Source organism: Dendrobates tinctorius, unplaced genomic scaffold (assembly GCF_039654945.1).
Source record: "Dendrobates tinctorius isolate UK_male_01 unplaced genomic scaffold, ASM3965494v1 ptg000104l, whole genome shotgun sequence".
In the NCBI taxonomy this organism is placed as follows: Eukaryota; Metazoa; Chordata; class Amphibia; order Anura; family Dendrobatidae; genus Dendrobates; species Dendrobates tinctorius.
The window spans coordinates 18,738,686-18,757,781 of record NW_027361772.1 but is presented as its reverse complement, the minus strand read 5'-3'; the positions used below and the strand labels follow the sequence as shown (position 1 = coordinate 18,757,781).

Sequence of the window (19,096 nt, the reverse complement as noted above, 5' to 3'; positions counted from 1 at the left end):
AAATCAACAGAAACACAGGGATCTTTTAGTCAAAATGAGGCTGCTTTGAGAAGATTGAGGCCTATTCTCACCTTCTATTGCAGATCGATCAGTGGGGAGAGGCTCCTGCTGCAGCAATTTTATCCTACAGCCAGAAACAACCTTGAGAGAGAATGGCGGTAAACCTAAAACTCCCTTTCTATCCACCTGTAAGACTAGCACCTTTGTAACCTCTAAAGTCACGATTGGTTTCTGCCCTGTCCCTCCACACAATGATATCCAATAAAAACTCTTGATACTGCGTTTCCAAAATGTCTCAACATAATTTATTTTTTTTTTTTTAACGTTAAAATGTACAGTTTTTTTTTTTTTTTTCTGAAAGCACTTACTAGAAAGGAGGAAGAGGAGGTGGATGGGGGATGGGAAGGAGGGGAAAACCGGGGATTTTGGGGTGAAAGTTTTATTACATACAAACCAGATGGGGGTCTCCGTTCAAACCCCACAACGTCAAGAAAAGGCCGGAGGAAAAGGAACATAAAAAAAAATAAAAAAAAAATAATCATAATACAATTACAATATGAGGCGGAGGAAAAAAACCCATTTAGAAACAGGCAATTATTAAAACCCTAGAAATGTAGGGGAGACATTTGTATACATATGGTATGGACTAACTGCCTTCCTTCAGATTGCTTATCAGCGAGGAGTCACAGTGTGAGAAGTCAGGGGTACGGAGAGCGGCCCTCATTAACCCTCGGGGGGGGAGACGAACCTCAGATCCTCCCTCTAAAAAAGTGGTCGAGAACCATAATAGCTCCATCCTGAAGATTCTCTATGAATACTGATCCTTACAGAAGCGATGTGCCTCGTTCACTCACCCTATGGCTTGGGGCACACGTGCCACCTTCAGCCGGCCGTGCAATTTGGATACCGGTCAGCTGGGCTACCGCACGCTGGGATCGGTCACATATGTCGAGGTGATGATCAGTGGTGCCACTTATCATCCAGGAACGGAAAAGTAGAATCGCACATGCCTGATATGTGCTCTCCCTCATAGCAGACACAAAATATTTGTGATGGATGTCATTAAAAGGTGATCCTACAGTCAATCCATCGATGCACATGTACACTCGGTTCAGCTGAGCGTACACGCGATTTCAAATAAAAGATGCTTACAGATTTTCCAATGAAACTCTCTAGAATGACAGTGGAGGAGAGCAAGGATCAGACCAATTCTAATCCCCTGGAGATAGGCGGCGCCTACTATACCAGGGGCAAGTTCAACCAAGCCGAAATTGCATGAATCAGAACCGAAAATGACAGTCACACAGGACCGCTGGGCATGTTTAGAAAAAGACTGGTGGCACCACCATACATGTGCAACCGGAATTGCAGAGCAGTGTTACGTATTTTTTTACATTACAACTTCCATCTAATACACATGGCGCTAATCCTACCGATTTCCCCCTTTCCCGAGCATCTTGTGGACAAAGTGAAAGTGTCTCCTAGTGATACCTTTCATCAACCCAAGTAGATGTAGATCTTCACGAGGGTAAAGAAAAGCACTTTTCTTTTTCTTGTGATATTTTTCTGTATTCCTATACAAGAGCTTGACACTTCAATCCTAGACGACATGCCAAGAATGAAAAGAGGTGGGAGGTGGGGAAGAAAGCGAGCGGTGAGGGAGAAAGCGAGAGGACACTGGAGGTGGGGAAGAAAGCGAGAGGTGAGGAAGAAAGAGAAGATGCGAGAGGTGGGGAAGAAAGCGTGAGGCGAGGAAGAAAGTGAGAGGACGCAGGATGTGGGGAAGAAAACGAGAGGTGAGGAAGAAAGCGAGAGGATGCGGGAGGTTGGGAAGAAAGAGAAGACATGATGTGTGAAAGAAAACGAGAGGTGAGGAAGAAAGTGAGAAGACACGGGAGGTGGAAAAGCAAGAGGATGCGGTAGGCAGGGAAGAAAGCGAGAGGTGAGGAAGAAAGCGAGAGGATGCGGGAGGTTGGGAAGAAAGAGAAGACATGATGTGTGAAAGAAAACGAGAGGTGAGGAAGAAAGTGAGAAGACACGGGAGGTGGAAAAGCAAGAGGATGCGGTAGGCAGGGAAGAAAGCGAGAGGTGAGGAAGAAGCGAGAGGATGCGGAAGGTGGGGAAAAAGAGAAGACACGGGAGGTGGGAAAGAAAGAGGACGCAAGAGGTGGGGAAGAAAGCGAGAGGACACGGGAGGTCGGGAAGAAAGCGGTAAGAAAGCGAGAGGAAGCGGGAGGTGGGAAAGCAAGAGGATGCGGTAGGCAGGGAAGAAAGCGAGAGGATGTGGGAGGTGGGAAAAATGAGAAGACACGGGAGGTGGGGAAGAAAGCGTGAGGTGAGGAAGAAAGTGGGAGGTCGGTAAGAAAGCGGTAAGAAAGCGAGAGGATGCGGGAGGTTGGGAAGAAAGAAGACACAGGATGTGTGGAAGAAAACGAGAGGTGAGGAAGAAAGTGAGAAGACACGGGAGACCGGGAAGAAAGCGGTAAGAAAGCGAGAGGACGCGGGAGGTTGGGAACAAAGAAGACACAGGATGTGTGGAAGAAAACGAGAAGTGAGGAAGAAAGTGAGAAGACAAGGGAGGTGGCAAAGCGCGAGGATGCGGTAGGCAAGGAAGAAAGCGAAAGGAGGTGAGGAAGAAGCGAGAGGATGCAGGAGGTGGGGAAAATGAGAAGACACGGGAGGTGGGAAAGAAAGCGAGAGGGAACTCGCGGCAATGATAAATTAGGGAATGATTACGGTGGGAATGTAAAGCTTCTGTACAGAGGCACTAGTCTTGTGAGGAAGTGGGTTCGGATATGGCCGGCCGCAGTCACCTGACACAGCTGCAGTCAGCGGGTATCCCAGGTGGCAGGCACACATTATTGCTATGACAAGGCAGAATCAGCACCAATGTCAACAGCATAGCCGTACGTTGTGGTAATATTTAATCGCTTCTTCCTTTATCCTATATGCGAAGGGTGGGATTTAAAAAGAAGAAAAAAAAAAAAAAAAGAAAGAAATGCGAATCTGCCCCCCTTTGATAAGAATCCGGCTGGAGAGGACAGCGACGATATTATAATCACAATATATACATAGGGTCTCTCGTCTCTGCGACGAAACAAAAAGTCACAAATATAAAAATATTAAAAAATAATTTTCTGCCATTTAACTAGGTTTCCCTCGCTGTAGTGATTCGACTTCCACCACTTTGCACAAGGGCGTGCATGTACAGACTTACACAGTATCACAGAGATTAATTATGGATCTAGGAACCGTCACACACTTTACAGTGAATTCCCCCCTCCCTAAACCGGTGCAAAATTCTTAAAATACTTTTTTTTTTCTAGCAGTTGAGAACTTCATTTTTCTGATCTAGAACAAAAAAAAAAAAAAACTGCATAGATATAAAATGTCAAATACATGGCACTACCAGCAGTTACCACCAGACGGAGCCTGTGAGCTTACTTTATACATAGGATGTTAGCTCCACCTAGTGGTGACTGCAGGGAGCCAGAATTTTATCGTTTTGCCAAACGGATGTAAGAAATATAATGCAGCTCCGATGGCTATAAAGAAAAATAGATTAAGAATTTTATACGGGGGATAAAAGATGGGCACTCTCTGTGAAGAGACGAGGGGGGAAAAGCGACAAATGCCAACTCCTCAAGCCGTAAAACAAACTTTTCCTATGCGGCAATAAGTGCTTATAATAAACGGAAGGTAATTGAGTCCAAGTAGTATACAGCAGAGGGGGATTAAGATGGCGGAGGATGACCCGTCCCACATGGAAAGGAATACAAGCTACAGTATAGCAAAAAAGACCATAATAACAAGCTCCTTTTGCTATATACCATAGCCTGTATTATGGTTACCTCTATGCATGTGCTTAATGCCCCTCTGCCACACCTCAGAGCCATTTTTATGTGTTTTCTCCCTTCAAATCCCATCCTAAAAATTGGAAAGAATGAGCCCCCCTCAAAAAAAAAAAAAAAATGCAGCGGACGCACGGTTAATGTGTACAGTCGCCGCGGCTCGGTGAAAAGCCCACAGCGGAATAAGGCTACAGGGTTACGTTTTTTTTTTTTTAATTATTTTTTTTGTCTATTTTTTTTTTCCTTTTAAACTGGATTTCTAAAAAATGAGATTTGTCAAACTTCCTATTTCCGTGCGATTTTTTTTGCCCGCTAAAATTTTTTTTTGTCTGTAGTTTAGATTTTATTTTTCTTTAAAAAAAAAAAAAAAAAAAAAAAACAGGAAGGGATTCAAATAAAAATAAAATAGATCCACCGACGCTTTTGGATAAACTGGAGAGTGAAAGAGAAAATGAGAGAGAAAAAAAAAAAAAAAAAACTTTCTACAGAAAAAAAAACAAAAAAACAGGAAAATAATATATATTTTTTTTGCAAGGGTTGGAAATAAAATAAAAAAAAACAAAAAAAACAAAACATAATATTAAATCTACAGCAAAGGGATATAAGGAACAGGGGGATAAGAGTCCTGTCAGTATAAAAGGCCGTATTTATAGTCTGCGAGAAGATGAGGGGCGGGCATCTTTTTGGGGTGGTTCCGGTGCCCCCTCATCTCCTCATATAGGGGGAGTTGAGAGTTTGTTTCGGGACAGGAGGGGAATTCATATAGGAGTGGTGAGGAGGAGGGGTGTACATCATATTTCCATGGGGGTTCGGCTGCATAGGTTGTTGGGTATAGGCCTGGGCACCCATCATGCCCATGCCAACCTGCATGGGGTATTGTGTCGTCTGGTTCATATAGGCCGCATTGCTATGATAAGAGCTGTTGACCATAGGTTGGGACATGCGGTAGCCACCCATGGCATTCAAAGGGTTCATGGTGTTGACATTATACGGTGAGGTGGGCATAAGATTGACTCCCATGTTCATGCTCCGTTGGACGGCGAGTGCTCGGGTAGCGGGCTGCATACCTGGCGTGCTGCGCCCATACAACTGCTGCTGGTGAGGGGATGGTGCAGCAGGGAGAGGCGCAGATTTGGAGCGGATGGAGATGTGCCCCTTGACGGGCATTTGACTCTGGATACGCTGGCTGTGGGAGATGCCAAGGTTGCCCGCTGACATATTACACGGAAGTAGGTTCATAGCAGGAGGTGGAGTCATGGTGGCTTGTGCTTGGGGTGCCCCCGCCAACGGGTGTGAAGAAGTGAGCTGGGACAAACCCGGATTTGAAAGGGACACGCTGTTTGCATAGGAGGTGACGGCCGGAGCGTGGCTGTAAGGCATAGGATGAGTGTCCATGATAGTGTTGGTAAGCTGCTGCAACTTTGCCAGGCTGAAAGTGGCCGAAGGCTGGGAATAGCCGCCAGCCCCAAAATCCCCCGGGTAGATGCTGAGATTGCCACCGTTGCTCTGGTCCGGTATCTCCATGATCATGGGTGAGGGGCCAAAGCTGTTGTTCATGCTGCATTGTGACATCGGGGGCTGCTGCTGCGGTGGCGGCTGGGGCTGCTGTGGGGGCAATGGTGGCGGAGGAGGGGGCGGTGGTGGCGGCTGGTTGTTGCTGCTGCTGGGGGGACGTTCGGAGGCACAACTCTGCGGAGATTTTATGCTACATGCCTGGGTTGTCTGTAACATGCTTGCCATTCCAGCCATTTGCTGGCTCACGGCACAACCGTTCTGCGCCAAGCTGGCAGAGGAGGGCAGCCCGCCAGCTCCGCTGCCGTTTCCCCCATTGGCATATGAGCAGCTGCTTTGCGAGGAAATGCTGCCACCCCCCATGCTGGAGTCATAACTGCTGGGATTTTCATAGTTTTCAGTTGTGCTCTCAATGCTGCCCAAGTCACTGAAGCCGCTGTCCACCACTTGCTGCGAGTGGTCCGACACCGAGGGCACATCCATCATTGGACTGGTCGTTTCCAGATTCTGCATAGATGGGGCAGAGAGGGAGCCTGCGTCTGGGCTGATCTGAGGGTACCCGCCTGTCCCATTATTTTCCAGAGCTGGAGGCACACTCGGGCTGCTTGCTGACCGCACTGACTGACTAGGGTGAGAGTGAACAGAGGAGATTGGGCTGTCATGTGCAGAGGGATGGCACTCATCTGACATACCCAGCTGTGGGTCTTCCTCTGCCTGCGTAAAACTCTGCAAAGTCTGGCAAGCTGTCAGAGTCTCATCCTCACAATCCCCATAGGCCCCATCATCCCGCTCACTCCCTTCTTCCTGGGTCAATGATTGCACTGCTTGCACAGTCTCTAAATCAAGTTCTGTGTGAGGGATTTCTTCTTCACCTTCTTCCTCCTCCTCCTCCTCCTCTTCTTCGTCTTCCTCCTCCTCTTTGGGTTCCTCCTCTACCTTTTCTGGGCTGTTCTCTTCTTCTTCAAGGCAAGGCGGCTGCTGATCGTTGCCTTCAGTTGTTTCCTGCTCCCCATCAGCCTTCTCTTCCTCTTCGCTACTTCCCAAGCTCGGCTCTTGTTGTTCCGGTTCCTCGTTCACAGGGTCCTGTTGTAGCGGTTCCCTTTCATCTGCCTCTTTTATTCCTTCATCCTCATCATCTGCATCATGGTCTTCTTGCTGGTTAGATGCTGGTACCGCTACGGCCTCTTTTTCGTCAGTCGCCCTCTCTTCCTCCTCTTCTTCTGGCTCGACTTCCTCAGGGATCGGTTGGAGTTCTTCCACGGGCTCCCTTTGGGGTTCTGGAGATGCCGGATGGGTTTCAGGTTCACGGGAGGAAACTTCACTGCTGCTGGTACTGCTGCTGCTTTCCGAAGGCGATGCTGGCGGCACGGCAGCAATGGCTGGCTCCTCTTCTTCATTAGCTTTTGTATCTACCACCGCTGCTTCAACTTCCTCTTCAGGTTCCTTTACATCAGGGACATTCTCTTCTGCAGGAAGCGGAGGTGGTTCCTCCCTAACCCTGGGCTTGCGCCCTGGTCTTGAGGGAGCTGGAGGAGTAGGCACTGGTTCTGGAGGAGGATCCCGCTTCAGCTTAAAACCTGGTTTGCGTCCAGGTCGCTTTTTAAAGTGAAGAGGTTTTCTGCTCTTGCCCTTTGGCCACCCTTTCTTCTTTACAGGAGGTAGAGGATTAGGATCGGGAACTGCGGCTGCTTCCTCTGAGGGTTTCAGGTTTGCAGGAGGTGGTGGTGCTGATGACGACACTGGAATGACAGAATTGCCATACAATGGTATTCGACTTTCCACATAACACTATAAAATGTAACGTCTCATACAAACTAGATGCTGAAAACTGACCTTGTAGCAGTTGACTGCTTGATCTGGTTTTGCCTAACTGGCGGCTTCGTCTTAGCAATGGGTGTGGGGGGAGGTAGGAGAAGTAATCCGGTGGTAAGCTTGCACGACGGCCTTTGCTTTCTTCTTCAGGCTCTAGTGTTGGCATCGGACGCTCCGTGTCAGAGTCGTCAAATGGTTCATCCAGAACCTGGGTGGTCTCAGAGATGGTTTCGGTAACCACGCTGCTGTTGTGATGGTGTTTGCGCCTCCGCACACGTCTTTTTCTATGAGGTCCAGGTTTCTGGAAGGAGAAAAGGGTAGAGCAAAATATAAAATATCAAGTGTGGCTGATCGTAAGGGTTTTCCTAAAATTAGCTACCAAGATGACAATTCTGAGAACATGCACCAACGCAGCAAATAGGTCTTCTCACCTTCCGTTTCAACATGGGCTTGGTTAGTATTGGCGGGGAGTCTGATCGCAGGCTGTGGTTCTCTTCCTCCTCATCGTCCTCTTCCTCACTGCTCTCGCTGAACCGTCTCAGCTGAGGACGCTCGGTCTCGTAGCGTTGGGAGAGCCTTTGCTGATGTTCCAGGAAGTCCCTCCGCAGCACCGAGTCTGCCAGTCTTTTCAGCCGCCCCCTGCGAGAGCCAGAGCGCCCGCGTACTCCGGTACGTTTAGGAGGTCCTGGGACTTCTCTTGCCAGTAACCGCAACAGGTCAGCGCTGCGGTTGGAAGCGGAGTATGGCGCTCGACCTCTCCTTCCACGCCTACCTCGCCGCCCCCGACCTGCTGGTCGAGTATTAACAGGCAAGCTGCATATTAAGTCTTGGAATTGACATGGATGTGGGAAACGGGGCTCTGGAGATGCTGGCCTGACAGGACAAGTAGCCGGGGTCTTCTTCTCCAGCACATAACACGTGTCCCTTTCTTTGAACTCGAGGGTCATGCTTCTTAACACTGGCTGCTGGGGAGAAAATGACAGGTTTATAGCTCACACATAATGGACGCAAATACAGCTACATATGAAGTTTATGGGGGTCTAATATTGCTGGCCTGCCCTGGATAGGTCACATGGATCAGATGGTAGAGGGTGAACTTCCACGAGTCTCCATTATTCACCAGACGTGACTCTGCAATTTAGCTCGGGAGTGAACTGCAATACCAGATGGGGTGACTAACTACAAAATGTACGGAGCCATGGCTGGTGAATGACAAGGACGAGACTCCCCAAAATACAGCTGCTCCGACAATCAGCTGATTGGCCAGTGTGTCAGAACTCATGCCCCCGCGGACCGGACATTGCTTGCATATTCTGAGGCCAAAGTCCAAAATAATAATAATGTTTTAAAAGGGGTTAATATAAATAAAAAAAAATCAAAAAATCAAAACTAACTTGCTGAATCCTTCGTCATTTCTTACCCTACACCCAAGTGACTGCTGCAGACAATCAGTCTACTGCCATACAAGACAGTAACTGGCTGCAGAGGCATTTATTTTTTGCTTTCTATTTTTCCTATGATCCCAGATAAATTGAGCTGTCCCATTCAGGACAGTTCGACAAGAAGGTAATCTCATTCACCTCTCTTGGTCGTAGTGTAACCTCCTTTCCCAGTAATTATCCGGGCCTGGATACTTACAATGCTCTCATTGATTGGCTGCCTTCCGGTCTCATCTTCATCGTCCTCCGACTCCACATCGCCGTCAGAAACGACAGAATTGCTGACAATGACGGGGGTCCACCTCAGAGCTTCGGGATCTACCTCCACTTGCCGAGGCCGGGATTGTAATCTGCTCATGTGCGTCTGGATCTGCTGCTCTCGTCGCACCAGCACAAAGCTATCCAGAAGTAAAGGGTATATATTAATATGTACACACATCAATCAAGAAGGGGAGAGGAAAAAAATATATAGGTATATATTACCGGTCTCCTCGCAATTCAATCATGTGCAACTGGTGCAGGGTGGCCGCAATGTCCTGAGGACAGATGCCAGTCAGTTTGGTGAGTTTGCTGATGCTCAGCTGTCGCTCACGATTGTGGTGCAGACACTCCAGCACCACGCTCTTCCAATAAGCCATGTACGACAGGCGACCGAGATCAGACAGTGGCTTCTCTGGAGACCCGGCTTGGCCTTCTCGTTTAGACAAAAGGTAACCTTAAGGAGTCAATCAAGAAAGACGAGACATTAATGAGGAAGGACTAACCGCAGTCGAAAGAAAAGAGCCTGCTGTACGCGTGTCTCAATTTTTGGACACGCCAATGCGACTTCTGCTCCCACCCTGCTCCTCTCCTTACTGAAGTCTATGAGGAAGCGGCCGTATCCTTTTCTCTGGTATTGGGGAAGGATCATGATGCAGGACACGTTGTACTTTTGCTGGCAGTGCTTCTCCTGAGAAGAAACCAAGAGACAAAGCGAGGTTAAAGCAGACAACCACCAGGCGATCAGGACATCCCCAAAAAATGCATGTCCCCCCCATAGGAAAGGCAATGGTTATACACAGTAGTAAAGCAGGACTCCTATCTGCTGTGACTATATGCTGAGCGCTAACATACATGAAAGAAAGCATGCAGAGATGACTTCATGGGGTTGGGGTGCAAATAAAAAAATAAGGAGCACCCGATTAACCTAAAGGGGTGATGGCCGATTCCTAAAAGAAGCTTCCATATGGGAAGGAACAATTTCCTAACGAACAGTCTGAACATGGAGCTACCGTACGGAAAGGACAGCACAGAAAGGAACTTTTTAGCTTTGCATCAACCTACGGGATTCATCATGTGAAATTTCCCACTCATAAGACCCCAAACAGCATCCACCATGTGATCCTGCGCCCGAGTGGTAACAGACGAGATACGTCATTCTACACATTATTAGGCTACGTTCACACGTAGCGGAACTCTCGCGGAAGTTACCGCGAGAATTCCGGATTCCATTCAGCGGGAAAATCGCATTTTAAATTCCAGCGATTTTCCCGCGGAAAAACTAGCGATTTGCAAGCGTAATTAGCTTGCAGAATGCTAGCGTTTTCCAAGCGATCTGGAGCATTGCTTGGAGAACTGATTGACAGGTTGGTCACACTCGTCAAACATAGTGTTTGACAAGTGTGACAAACTTTTTACTATTGATGCGGCCTATGCAGCATCAGTAGTAAAAGATAGGATGTAAAAAATAACAAAAAAAATTAAAAATATTGTTAGTCTCACCTTCCGGCGTCCCGCACAGCCACATGCGGAAAGTAAGCAGAACAATGCAATCCTATGGGTGCGGGATCGCCGCGATTCCGCTAAATTAATGAGCATGCTGCGTTTTTTACCGCGAAGAGATTCCGCCGCCGAACAAACCGCAGCATTAGCACAGCATTGCGGAATCCCATAGGAATGCATTGGATGCTTACTTTTCGCGTTTAAAACCGCTGCGAAAAAACCGCGACGTGTGAACGCAGCCTTAATGTTTAGACAATTGCAAGCCTATGTCATCAGCACTCACGGAAAACCCCATCGTGGGGGCCTGAAAGAATACGTCAGTAATATTTATACTCGGGGAAGGGGGGGGATGCATATTGTAAGACTAGAACTCAATAGGGGTCTTCCAAAGGTAAACAGTAATGGCCTGTACATGGGACATTTTATTAACGATTGATCCCGGGTATCCTATTCCTGGCAAATCAAGACCAGAAATAAAAGGTCCCAAGATGCAGAAGGCAGCTTTACGGACAGAGAAGTCAGCAGCCAGCCACTAATTCTACACTATGTAGGAGTCATCGAGGTGTTACCCCAAGAAAAAAAAAAAGCCTTAAAACTTAATGCAACGATAATGGTCACATGCTCCATAAATGAAAAATATGGACGTCTGAACGAGGCCGTAGACTCAGTGCACATTGGCGGCTAATAAGAGTGTATTGTTGGCCTAGGATGGGGTGATAAGCTTTAGCACACCTTTTTGTGAAAGCTATATCGTGGTACAAAACACAACACTTTCCTATACAGAAGGCAACCAGGAGAAAAGAAAAAACTAAAATTATATCCCCTATACATTACAAGGACATTGAACTTTACTTTCCATTCTGACGGCGACACGTTAGTAGTAATAGAAAGTTGAAGAAGTCTTCTAAGGAGCAAACTTGAACGTAAAACTAAAGGAGAGTCTGGTAATCTCCATCCGGAAATTCCACGTTTCCATAAAACAATAGTGGACACGTGGATATTTATCACCAGTGATCTCCTGCACGGGCTCCAGATCAGGTGGCACAGTTTCAGCACAACGTGTGGAGAGGTCACAGTGACACAGCCATATTGTCCCCGCACATGAGCTACAATCTTGTGTAACCTACTTTTACCAATCAGCAGTCAGAGCGCCAAGACTCCAGAAGAAAAAAGCTCAGCCGCCGGCATCCAACTCACCTTGGAGAAATATCCAACCAGATGACATCCTTTAGCGTCATTCTGCGTTAGCACGTAAAAGAGGAAGGGCTCAACGTCATAATACAGGGTCTTATGGTCCAGGAAGAGCTTGGCCAGAAGGCAGAGATTTTGGCAGTAGATCGTACTCACTTTCCCATCCACCTAGTCAGAAATAAAGAAATGCAATTACATAGCTAACCCCTGAAAACACCTGTGACGGCTAAGGGGGGGGAAGAGCACAATATGGCGGCACAGCTGAAGACCCAACCGCCATGAAAAACGCAATCGGCAGTGTAATTGGACAGCGCTGGTTACCTCAAAGACGGAGAGGCTGTCCTTGCGGTAGATTTCGTTGGCCGGCGGATGGAACCAGCCACATTTTTTCTTGTGCTGCTGTAGCATGGTTTGACTTTTCATGTAACGGAGGCAAAATTCACATAGGTACAATTTGGGAAGCCTGAAAAAGTGTTGGAAGAGAGCGGTAATAATATAATAATACGGCACGTGAGAATATAATGTGTCTGAATAACATACAAAAACATTACACACACAGCTACAATGTTTACGTATTAATACAAATCATATATATTATTTTAGTACAATTTCTCTCCCACTCCTGGGGGGTCATCACCAATACTTATAACGGGCTGTGCTGCACCAACCTTGTGTACTCCTGTGGGTAAGGAGACGAGTACCACGTCTGAATTTCATATTTTCCAAATTCTATCACTGATGGGCAACGAACCTGGGGGTCCGGGGGGCCGTTGACACCAACTCTCTGCAAAAACAAAAACGAGGAAAAGAAAGTCAGAGACCAAAAGGAAAAGCTCAGGGTGTTAAGGAAGTGTTACAGGCGCCTAGAAACATAAAAACTATTTTCTGTAAAGCCGTCTACCCACTGAAGGAGACACTTAGTGTGTGTGAGCAAGGAAAAGTCAAAGCTAAAAGTGCAGAGATACGTCACGTCACATACTTTGCAGCCAGCAGGGCATAAGTCATGCAAAAAGCCAAAATTACCAGAAAAGTCAGGTGTAATCGGTATCACAGCCACCATGGCAGAACACGAAAAGACTTCACTAACCTGAGTGATGCCAGACTGGGTTCTGACTTCTTTGCCCAAACCTTCCTCCAGCTGAATGCCCAGGGTCAGAGTGGTCCCAGGACTCCAATAGAGTTGCTTGCACATACTTCTGTGTACTATGTGGGATAGGGGGCACCTGAGGTGCTGTCACTGCCCTCCCCCCTTTTTTAGTGCTCCGCGCACTTGTTTGTGTCTCGCCTTCCCCTGGGAGCTCTCCTCCCTGCTCCCTCCCCGTGCAGCCCGTGCCTAGGTGACAGCAGCACTGAGGCCTCCTGTGGGTACGGTCACAGCTGTGATCAGCCGCAGGGACGCTTCAGTTAACCAGCTGCAGACCAGGAAAGTGACCCAGAGCCCGTTACCGGTAAAGCCAACAGCTTGACACCGGGGACTTATGCAAGCAGTCCAGAAATGATAAAAACGCACAAAAAAACCCCACAAACTTACAAACTGCTGATCTGTGCAAGGAAAGCACCATGCAAAAGTGTCATGCAACATGCCGTCCACCAGACCTGCACGCTGGAGTCATTGTCTGACCTTGGCGCTGGGACATTTAACATTTTAACTACCTGCCATGTAGATATTTCATATATATCCCCATGGTTCGGCAGACAACTGTGTATTGTGCATGTTGCTCCTGATGTCAAGCAACACTGGGAAATCATGATACAAAGCATACAGTCATGAGGGCCATGCAGAAGGCCGGACACCCCAAAACCCCTACCTGCAGTGCCTGCTGCTGGATGTCTTCAAAGAGATCAATTTCTTTGTCTGAAACCATTCCCAGATGGTCGTCCCCATCGTCATGATTGTCTGGAAGTAATGAAGACAAGGCTCCGCATAAGAAACCAAGTGTCTGAGGCTGCAGACCATATACAATCACGCATTCTTTATTACAACCCCACCAGCCTTCCGTCTCACCCCAATCTGCCTGCCCCGACTTCCGAGGTCCTCTTTTGCGTGAACGCTGTAAGGAATAGTCCAATGCCTCTGCCCGTGCCTTGCGGCCATCAGGAGAGGGGGTGAAGAACTTGGTCAGCCCATCGATAAGACCTTTTGTCTTTTTATTGAAGGGTACAGCTGAGCCGCAGCCATGCGATCGCCCCGAGCCTCGGCAGTCATCTTCGGATGACGAGGACGTACACAATGACAACTTGCGCTTCCTTCCTCTGCTTTTGCCGCCACGGCCTTTTCCGAAGGGGACTTTAGTCCTATAACGCAAATTAACAGGTCAACGGCATTTCCAATGGCCCAAGAAGATCCGCCTTGATGTCTGCGGAGTGCAGGTGGAGGACACTTACGTTGCACTCTGCTTCTTTAATCGATTCTTAGGGCGCCCTATGGGGTTAGTGTAACGCCGGCGGATCTGTGCGGCCTTCTTGTGAAGTAACTTCCTACCTTTCTTCCGAGGTCGACAGATCTGACATATCCACATGCCTGCGACAGAAGAACAGAGGTCGGCATTATATATGATTGCATATTAAAAACGGGCTGTGCACTAAACGAGAACTTTTTATTTATGTCCGAGACCCCAGAGAAAAATAAGAAAAGCTTATATTCGCCTCCTGCACCAGTCTTATGTGTCACCACCACTGCAGTCAATCAGGGGCCGCTGACCGGCAGCAGTGCTCACATGACCTGGCAACGAAATTTCTGGAGCGGCGAGTATAGGCTTAAGATTATACTACTTGGGGGACTGCCATATAAGAAGGGGGTTGTCCAGGTAGCGAAGAAGCCCTTTAAAGGCCCGTGGTTGTGCGGCAGAGGGGTCCTTGGGTCCCATTATGAAGGTTCAGATGCAGGTTCATCCCTGAGGAGGGGGATGCTTACCTTTCGGCATTCTTGTAAGAGGCGGTTCACAGCACTCCATGTGAAAGCCTCGGTCACACGAGTCACAGAATAGCATATTGTCCTATGAAGAGTATACAAAGAAAAAAAATTAAGAAAAAAAAAAAAAAAAAAATCAGAATACCACCTTATGGATCATATCAATGCATGCTGGTGCTTGTGGTATGGGAGTCCTAGATCCACAAAAGTTAACCGTACCTATATAGTGTCGCTCTTATTAAAAGCATGAAAGGACTTACAGCATTTTTGCCCTGGTCGCGGCACGAACTGCAGGTCTTGCATTCAATACACTGCCAGCGCAGGGCTTTAACACGTATTGTAAGCTCAGGAGAGAACTTGAGACAGGACGGGTGACCTAAGAAGAAAGACCGAAAAGAAGAGTCAGCCTCGGAAATAGTCATGATGCCAAAGTCGGTCAGTCAAAGAGTAGACCCGTCATCTCCTAGAACGATGGCGTATCACTAAAACATGCCGTAATGGGGTCATTGGAGGGGCTCTGGCCTCAGGGAACGGCGCTGCACCCCAACTACCTAAATAAGCGCTCTCTGTATTTAGGATTGCCAGAGGGGCCCGAAGGTAGGATCCCCTCTAAATTTCAGGGATATGCACACTTTCTGGTAAATTAAACTATTTGTGAAATACTGAACACCCCCCCCCCCCTCCCCCCCCCGTCTAACCTACTGCTCCAAGCACCATCTAGCAATTTGAGATACCACGAGGGGTTAAACCGTTGTTTTCCCTGGAAGGCTATAAAGTCTCTTTCCAGCAGGATAGTAAAGGGACACCTAATATCCTGGATTACAGAGCCACCTGGTGGCACAATTAGACTATTGCACCATGGAGACACTTTGAGAACATTCACGCAAGAGGTTTTTTAAAGATTGGTGTCAAAGTCAGCATAAAAAAAAATAATTTCTGTGTGAATATTCAACATGCAATTGGAATTCTATCAATTCACGTTCCCGTCTAACCTGGCCACAATGATGGGAAATCAGACAGCAATAGCTCGTAGTTAATTTGATGCATTAAAGGGAATTTGTCAGCAACAAAAACTCCCCTCCCCAAAAACGGTATTTAACTGCAGTCTAAATTGGGGAAAAAAAAAAAGCTTACATCCCTCCTGCAGCCACTCGCTTCCCATCACTGGGGCGGTGCGGAGGCTGCAATCAGTCAGCACCCCCCCCCCCCCCCCCCACCCGACACTGACCGACATCCCGCTCTGCACACATACAATATAGCGGGACGCCGTCACTCAGCGGTGGCAGTGCTTACAGCCATGACTGGAAGTGACGGCTGCCAGGAGAACAGAACTTTATTTTCTCCCTGTAGCCGCTCTTACCATTGCGGCACAACCAAGAACAACGTCCCGCTCGGGATAAGACTTACCGCTGTTTCCACAGTCCGCGCACGATATGAGTTCCTCTGGTTTCTTTTCTCGATTATGTTCCTTGGTTCCCAGACAAAAACTGCATATTGGGATGGGCTCAGCGACGGGCTGGGGGGACAAGATGGACAAAAATGTGAGCACCGATTCATTATCTTTCATTGTATATGACATATAATACACTATAGGAACAGAAAAGCGCAATAGGGTCTTATCCAGGCTAATATTGAAATAATAAAAGAAATAAACACCTATTATAGGAGAGATCGGGCATATATGATCAGTGTCAGCTGCTGCACGTCCAATGGTCAGACAAGTAACTGCTGCTACATCAATTCTTACGGAATTTTTGGACTTTGTGCGCTGCTCGACAAAATGCACGATTTCAATAAGGATTGAAGATTAATCATTTATTCCCAACGCGTTTCGAAGTGAACACCACTTCTTCCTCAGGGGATGACAAATGTGCAGACTGCGTTCTCTCAGGACTATATACACTCAAACTTTAAAAAAAAATTTGGCGCCAGTAGTCACATGTTCTTTTTTGAAATTTAATGTAATATGATAACAAAAAATTATTTTTTATTAAGCTGGAAGAGTCATCCGGATATTTGGACAATCTGTTTCCCTATATTTCCACCTTTCATCATGGACACAAAAGCACCTGCCATGTTCTCAATTCCTTGTACAACAGTCTCTTTAACCAGCGATGCTGTCACAAGGGGAGAAGAGAAAGGAGATGATTCCTGAGTGCAGGCAGAAGGAAAAATCATTCAGGAATCATCTCCTTTCTCTTCTCCCCTTGTGACAGCATCGCTGGTTAAAGAGACTGTTGTACAAGGAATTCAGAACATGGCAGGTGCTTTTGTGTCCATGATGAAAGGTAGAAATATAGGGAAACAGATTGTCCAAATATCCGGATGACTCTTCCAGCTTAAAAATAATTTTTTGTTATCATATCACATTAAATTTCAAAAAACAACATGTGACTATTGGCGCCAATTTTTTTTTTTTTTTTTAAAGTTTGAGTGTATATAGTCCTGAGATAACGCCGTCTGCACATATTTGTCATCCCCTGAGGAAGAAGTGGTGTTCACTTCGAAACGCGTTGGGAATAAATGATTAATCTTCAATCCTAATCGGAATCGTGTATTTTGTCGAGCAGCGCACAGAAAGTCCAAAAATTAATTCCGTAACAATTGTATAACACACATAATTTTTATTAATTTTTTCAATAAATGATCCAACATCCATTACAGATGAAAACCTTTATCACGAAAAAAAAAAAAAAAAAAAAGCAATTCTGCTAAAAGCATGTTTTATGTACACAGGTCCAATGTTTTCCATGTGTGTCCATGGTTACAAACAATCTGACAGTCCAGCCTGCTGATCTCACTTTACAGCAGTATGGAGACGCTGCCACGTGACCATTGTCAAATTAACCCTCTCTAGGCCTCGTAGTTTCATGTGGCAGCAGTCTGTATGTCCTCCGAACGTGGCTACCACATTACATCGATGGCATGAACTAAAGTTTTATGCCAAGACAACACATGGACGTCACAGAGGAGACCCCCAAGCAGCTGACGCTCTGGCCAGTGGGGCTACAGATAGCACTGGGACCAGTACCGTCACCTTACTGGTGCCATAATGACACCACGGAGCTCAATACCGTAACAATGAGCTGCGGCACGTCAGGGCATGCTGAGAGTTGTAGTTTCACGGCGGCAGGTTGTCAATTGCTGCTCTACAGTTTATCCCGGGAATTTATACCCCATCTAATGATGCCAGGGCTAAACAAGTAGTGATGGGAAGTGTTATCATGGGGGGGGAGAGGGGGGGGGAAACATTCTGCATTTGGATTCTTAAAATCAGAAGAAAAAAAGAATCCTGGAGAAGACAGATGGGCGTAATATGGCCAGGCTTGAATATAAGGGATCTTGTGGTTGTACTACAGATTGGTAAAGACCCCTGAACGGCCTTATCTGGCACTAGAGGAAGACCCTCGCCTGCCCCCAAGTGGGGCATATAGAAAGGAATTGTGGAAAACATTGCCAGCCCCTAAAGATCCCATTCGTGTGGGAACATGGCCTCATATACACCATTGTCTGCTGGGAGGGGTAAGTCTGCGCCTCGATGACCGGCTGCAAGACGTAATCCTTTTGTAATGGAGATGAGGGTAACAGATAGAAACAGGTGGGAAAGAGAAAGAAAGAGGCCGAGCAGCCCTGGGTGAGCTAGCAGGAGACAGGAGATCTGCGACGGCGCTCATTACAGGCAGTGCCTGGGTACAATGCTTCTTTAAGGTCTGGACAGGCTCCCAGCTGTCCCCCGCTCCCTGGTTAAGTGTCACCACTCGCAGCAGATGTCCTCCATCTGTACAGAGAAGAGGCGAGAACGCGAGCCAGGACGACGGCTATGCGAGCCGAGGGGTCCCACCGCTCTGTGTATAACCTCTGTCCCGCAGAGCCATCTCCTCCTGATGACGACATTACTACATGACCTACAGATGGAGGATGAACCGGAACCTACATGATGGAAAAGTAGTCTGTGCTCACCCTGTCCCTCCTCCTTCTCTGGGTCTACCTGCTGGAAACGACCTACGGCGTCCTAAAGTCACCGACGCAGCGGCGTCAGCTGCCATTATACCCAACTGAGCTGTCCATCAAAACGCATGGCCCGTTCCCTGCAGCATCCATCTGTATGTGGACCACAATGCCAGGCCACCAACGAGCCTCCACACCCAAACCGACAGCCTTAAAGGCATAGGTAAAACTCCAACACAGCTCTATTCACAAGAGGGGCCACAAGTCCCCCATTTTCAAAACTGATCCATGGCAGATAGGTGTCTATCATTAGTGATCAGATCATATTCCTGCATCATTGGTGGAGGCCGCCTAAAGTCCGACATCCATTAGACCCAACATCTCATACCGTAGACTGAGCAGGTTGGATATAAAGGTCTGATCACAGTGAGTGGGACGGGGCTGCTGCAGAACCACGGCCATGGCCGAGCATTTGTCAGCAGCCTTCTTAGTGACCGGGCTTCTTCCCAATCACTACCAGACTAGTCTTCAGCCACTTTATTTTTGCATCCTCCTTTCTTCCTCCCCCTTTTTTTTTTTTTTTTTTTTAACATTTTTTCCATCCCCATAGCCTTTGCTTTTTTTTTTTTTGCATAAAAATGAATCCCCCAAAAAGCAGACGCCACAATTCT

General features: G+C 47.3%; 1 protein-coding gene across 2 annotated transcripts in view; it reads right to left on the bottom strand.

Moving 5' to 3' along the window:
• Positions 1 to 282: 282 nt before the first annotated feature.
• The window catches only part of KAT6A (lysine acetyltransferase 6A), a 33,498-nt gene continuing 14,684 nt past the window's right edge, over positions 283 to 19,096 (bottom strand). Inside the window, exons 3-17 of one of the 2 annotated variants that reach the window (XM_073588872.1) lie at positions 15,885 to 15,993; positions 14,738 to 14,853; positions 14,481 to 14,562; positions 13,952 to 14,087; positions 13,572 to 13,861; positions 13,375 to 13,463; positions 12,235 to 12,350; positions 11,888 to 12,029; positions 11,573 to 11,734; positions 9,470 to 9,563; positions 9,098 to 9,329; positions 8,814 to 9,012; positions 7,607 to 8,137; positions 7,197 to 7,476; positions 283 to 7,102 (exon numbers count right to left, since the gene is read on the bottom strand). In XM_073588872.1, the coding sequence (XP_073444973.1) occupies positions 4,557 to 7,102; positions 7,197 to 7,476; positions 7,607 to 8,137; positions 8,814 to 9,012; positions 9,098 to 9,329; positions 9,470 to 9,563; positions 11,573 to 11,734; positions 11,888 to 12,029; positions 12,235 to 12,350; positions 13,375 to 13,463; positions 13,572 to 13,861; positions 13,952 to 14,087; positions 14,481 to 14,562; positions 14,738 to 14,853; positions 15,885 to 15,993 (5,124 nt within the window). In that variant the 3' untranslated portion in view covers positions 283 to 4,556. Of the gene's footprint in view, positions 7,103 to 7,196; positions 7,477 to 7,606; positions 8,141 to 8,813; positions 9,013 to 9,097; positions 9,330 to 9,469; positions 9,564 to 11,572; positions 11,735 to 11,887; positions 12,030 to 12,234; positions 12,351 to 13,374; positions 13,464 to 13,571; positions 13,862 to 13,951; positions 14,088 to 14,480; positions 14,563 to 14,737; positions 14,854 to 15,884; positions 15,994 to 19,096 lie in introns of both variants that reach the window. The other variant, XM_073588871.1, reaches the window with a different exon arrangement.